This window comes from Cydia splendana, chromosome 26, assembly GCF_910591565.1.
Source record: "Cydia splendana chromosome 26, ilCydSple1.2, whole genome shotgun sequence".
Lineage (NCBI taxonomy): Eukaryota > Metazoa > Arthropoda > Insecta > Lepidoptera > Tortricidae > Cydia > Cydia splendana.
In genome coordinates, this window is record NC_085985.1 from 277,208 (window position 1) to 282,208 (window position 5,001).

The 5,001-nt window shown below is 39.4% G+C and overlaps 1 protein-coding gene across 1 annotated transcript; it reads left to right on the forward strand.

The window, feature by feature from the left end:
- The first annotated feature begins 311 nt into the window (after window positions 1-311).
- Window positions 312-3,841, forward strand: LOC134803396 (probable cytochrome P450 313a1). The gene is made up of 4 exons (XM_063776214.1): window positions 312-442; window positions 1,211-1,362; window positions 2,950-3,129; window positions 3,552-3,841. The coding sequence occupies exons 1-4, from the start codon at window positions 399-401 to the stop codon at window positions 3,746-3,748; spliced, it is 573 nt and encodes a 190-aa protein (XP_063632284.1). The 5' UTR covers window positions 312-398; the 3' UTR covers window positions 3,749-3,841.
- Window positions 3,842-5,001: the final 1,160 nt, after the last annotated feature.

Below are 5,001 nucleotides of genomic sequence, written 5' to 3' on the forward strand. Positions count from 1 at the left end.
ACGAAGCGACGGATTCTAAATTCCCAAGGTTAACGCCCAAGGTTGAAATAATTTTGCTACCATGTGACACATTGCTTTTCACATCACCTATGAGGAAATTATTATGTTTCAAAATATTATTTAAGCAAAAAAATACAAAAATAGTTTCCTAGATAAGAAAAGTTAGCTTTGATGTACTATATATTTGCCCACCTTTGTCTACCTACAATTCCCTAATATACATATCTAATTCTTTGCGAACTTATTACTTAGATCCCAAGGACCGCAACAGACCGTTCCTGGACATGATGATATTGGCTCCCGGGGGCTACACGGACATCGAGCTGAGGGAAGAGATCATATCCATAGTGTCGGCCGGCACGGACACCTCGGCCGTCGGCACCGCCTTCGTTGCCCTCATGCTGTCCAGACATCCCAGGGTGCAGGACAAGGTCTACGAAGAGTACGTATCATTAAAAGATTTTAACCAAAAAACGTTATTTTATGGTTTTCATCACAATAACTTTCCACAAAAATAAATCAGTATAGGTGCTGAATAACGGCATTCTACTAAATCTGGTTCTCTTGAATGTTTTATTTCAGGTGTTCAAAATTTCTCACTATCTGTCAAATTTTGGTACGTTTTTTGACAATTATGTACCTGTATGATATTATGTTTTATTAGGGAGCCAATTTTTAATTTGTGTAGTATTCATTGCAAGAATGAATTGCCAAGCGACCCCAGGCTATCAATATGCCAAAGTGAATTTTCAAAAATTGCAAAGTTCTGTAATGCAGCCATACTCTAAGTGTGTTCCGCGGAACCCTAGGGTTCCGCGACACCACTGCAGGGGTTTAGCAAGAATTTAGAACACTATGCTTTAGAATTTAGAACACTATGCTTTAGAATTTAGAACACAAAATTTTCAGTTTGTTTCGATTTATTAAGACCCTCGAACTAGACGCCAATGAGTGATGAAATGTTAAATGAAACAGTCGTCAACAGTTTAGAACATTGGGCAATAACTCCTAATCTGAACGGGAATTTTCTAAGTGGAAACTTGCATGAGGATTTTCTCATGTAATTTTCTAAATATTTCGGGAATTTTGAGAATGCTCTTAATTTGCACATTGCCACCCCAGGCTCCAATGAGCCGTGGCAAAAATCTAAAACATAAATAGTTATGCCATTGTAATGTGAAATTCTGAAATTATAAAATGTTCTCACTAGATTGAAGGAGGTGTTCGGCGACTCGGACCGGCCGGTGACGTGGCAGGACCTGCCGAAGCTGACGTACATGGAGGCCGTCATCAAGGAGACTCTGCGGCTGTATCCGCCGGCGCCCGTCGTCGTCAGGGACGTGCACGAGACGGTTGTACTGCGTACGTATTCAAACAATCAATCAATTCATTTATTTCCCCACAAACCCATAATTATGCACGTCTATTCTAGATCAGACCCGTCGTTACCAAACTGGGTTAAAAAATTAACGTAGTTGTAGTGATAGCGGTGCCAATTCTTTAGAATTGTTTTTTATTTAGATAACAAAGGATCCACATATTGTAACTACAATTTAGGGCTTCCAAATACCGGACTTCTTTCAATACCGGTATTAATACCGAAACTGTCTTCATCAATACCGGGATCCCGGGATCCCGGTATTGACTATAAATAGCTTAAAAAATTTGAGTTTTTTTTTTTAAAGGCTCACTTTTACACCAGATATGTATGTCCTTAGCTTAGGATATTAAACAATAATCGCCATCTGCAATAATTATGTGAACCCTCCAGGTTGGCAATCATTTTATCCGCCTTGTTGACTTCACAAGTCACATTTTTAGTTCAACCTAATAATCAGCCAATAAATATTCTTTGGCACCAAACATTCGTATGCCATTACAATTAATGTCTTTCTACTTTTTGATAAAATTTTAAGAACTAATTATATTTAATTATTATAAAATTATAGAAAAAAAAAACACTTTTTTCGTATCTAGTTTGCAGTGAAGAATCTTACAATTACATGTACGAAATCTAAATATTTGGGTTCGTCTTAGACGTCTCGAGAAACGTGTCCAGGGTTTTCATTTTAAACTAATTAACACAAAAGTTATGGCCAGAAAACCAGTTTAAAGCCTAAAATTGTTCAACTTTGATGCCAAATATCTCGAAGGCAATGAACTTTGAAGTAAATATAGGATACTAAACTGCAAAACGTAATTCAAGACCAAAAAAAGTAAGACAATGTTGCTGTAATTTTTTGTTTGTAAAATAGTAAATTCCTTTTGATAAATAATCACGCTAAGATAATTTATTTATTAGTAATTTTACTCCTGCGAGTTAAAAAAGTACTTTTATATACTTATTTTTGCATTAATACAAGACGCGCTAGTAAAAAGTGGCAACATTTTCTTACTTTTTTTGGCTTGAATTACGTTTTGCAGTATATATTGCTTCAAGCTGTTGTTGTTAATATAATAAGCTACAAAAAACATTAGAAAACTAAGGGATTCAGATCGAAGGTCATTCGCGTGGGGTGGCCCCTTAATATATCCAGAACATCAGAATTCATCACCAAATATTTATCTAACGCATATGCACAGATCTTGTTTCAATTAAATGATCTTCTTTTATTAAATTGGCAAGTTATCTTTTGGTACAGCCGAATTTGACCATTTTAATAGATTTTAAACGTTATAATAGGCACATTTTCCTTATTTTTGAAAATACCGGGATCCCGGTATTTCATTAAAAAATACCGGTATTGAAAAATCTGATTAAACAGACGGGATCCCGGTATTTCGGGATCCCGGGATCCCGGTATTGGAACCCTAGTGTGAATAAATAATATATACCTAAACTTGTATCCATTTGTGTCATTCAACGCTTTTTTAACGCGCGTTGTAAAAGCGCTCATGCAAGTGAGGCCTTACACAATAGCGGTTGAGTTTGTCCTTGTGTGTTTCCAGCAAACGGCGCGACCCTACGCCCCGGGATGGCCCTGTTCCTGCACTTCTGGGCCGCGCACCGCAACACCAAGTACTGGGGCGACGACGTGGAAGAGTTCCGGCCCGAGAGATTCCTGGAAGGGCCGCTGAAGCACCCCGCGCAGTTCGTGGCCTTCAGCTACTCGCTGCGGAACTGCATCGGTACGTATCTGTTGGTCTCCTGCACCGCAACCCCAAGTATTGGAGACGACGTGGAAGAGTTTTGGCCCGAGAGGTTCCTGGAAGGGCCCCTGAAGCACCCCGCGCAGTTCGTGGCCTTCAGCTACTCGCTGCGGAACTGCATCGGTACGTATCTGTTGGTTTCCTGCACCGCAACACCATGTATTAGAGACGACGTGGAGCAGTTCCGGCCCGAGAGGTTCCTGGAAGGGCCCCTGAATGAAGCACTCGCTGAGGATCTGCATCGGTAACCTTTGACCTCATATCGCTTGCACCTAAAACATGAAAGCTTGACAAGATTCTGTTTGGCATTCAGTCGCGTATAGTCAAATAAACGGTCTTGTCGACCAAAACACTTATATGCCGGTCCTCTCCTTGACCTTAACTGCAACCGTTAATTTCAGGAGGTAACTACGCCATAATGTCAACGAAGACGAACCTATCGAACCTGCTGCGTCGCTACGAAGTGCTGCCGCCGCTGAGCGTGCCGCCCGACCAGCTGCTGGCCCCCTTCAGGGTGAAGTTCGACGTCATGATGAAGCACTGCGACAACTTCGAGCTCAGGATACGGAGTAGACACAATGGACAAGGGAAAAAGTGATCCAGCAAAATAGTGCGCGCGAATGAGAGTCTTAGATGGATGTGCTTGTATAGTCTGTGTAAATAACTGTAATTTTAAAGAAGCAGGTAAGAGAGGGCACACTATAGACAATAAAATAGTAGCCATCCTTGAGCCATCCTATCCTCGAGGGTAAAGTTGCTACATATGTAGCGGTCGGTAAAAGTGTTGAATAGGCTGCAGTAAAAGTTACTCTCTTACTATGATACGGTGTGGCCTGTAATACGAACAAAAAAATAAACTATAGGCTGTAGTCCTCATACTGACCAACTTTTGTTCAGCGATATTTAAAAATAACTTGTGTTTTGATTTTTAGCACACTTTAACATTTATTCTACAGACGCAATGTAGTGCGAGTTTTGTTATGTTTAAGGCGTGACAAGCAACGTCAATCACAAAGATAATAATAGCGTACATTGAAGATAATATTTATTTAGTATGAAAAATAGTAAGTGTGTGAGAAATAGGAAGTATAATTACAAAAGTGTCACCGTTAGAGGAGTACAATCCACATTTTAATTACTTGCTCGTGTTACAGGCCACACCCGGTAGGTATATGAACGCACAGGCAGCTTAAAGCTGTTAAGTCATATCAATGTCCACTAGTGTTTTGTCCATTTGCCGATTAGAATATGTTTATATGTACATGAATATGCCCAGTAGTAGGGTTAGTAATGAGCAGAAATGCACTGTTGTCTCAGGCGATGCCGCTTGGTACGATTGTTCCTTAGGTCAAGCAAAGATGATTTTTCCCGGTAGCCATGAGATCGTACCGAGCATACCCCCCAAAAAGGGGGGGTGAAAAGGTCGGCTCCCCAGGTCCAATCTATGCTATATTTCTTCCTGTTCTTAGCAACTAGGGCAAGTTATATAATCATTTTCGTATAATTTAGGGACGAGGAATTCATTTTTGAAATAATTATTATACCTTTGCATACAAAAAATGTATTTTGTACAAAAAAATTAAAAGGTTATGTAATTTTTTGTGACAATTTTGGCTGTTACAATCACAATGTGGCGATTTGCACCAAATAAAAAAATTGGACGATGTAGCCCATGTATTCTTCATTCTGGAAAATATCACTTTAAAGTAGCCATTCAGTAGCTAGCAAAAATAAATGTTAGATGTATTATTTCATAAACGGTAGTTTTATTATTTTATTACAGTTTATTATCGCAAATAATGAATTTCGAGCAGTCTTATCTCTTAATACGACACCGACGGTCTTTGAGGG

What these genes read in the sequence shown, in the direction of transcription:
- LOC134803396 (XM_063776214.1), top strand. Translation starts at nt 399, where the DNA reads ATGCTGTCCAGACATCCCAGGGTGCAGGACAAGGTCTACGAAGA. An exon ending in CAGGACAAGGTCTACGAAGA is followed by an intron (nt 443 to 1,210) that starts GTACGTATCATT and finishes TGTTCTCACTAG; the next exon opens with ATTGAAGGAGGTGTTCGGCG. An exon ending in GCACGAGACGGTTGTACTGC is followed by an intron (nt 1,363 to 2,949) that starts GTACGTATTCAA and finishes GTGTGTTTCCAG; the next exon opens with CAAACGGCGCGACCCTACGC.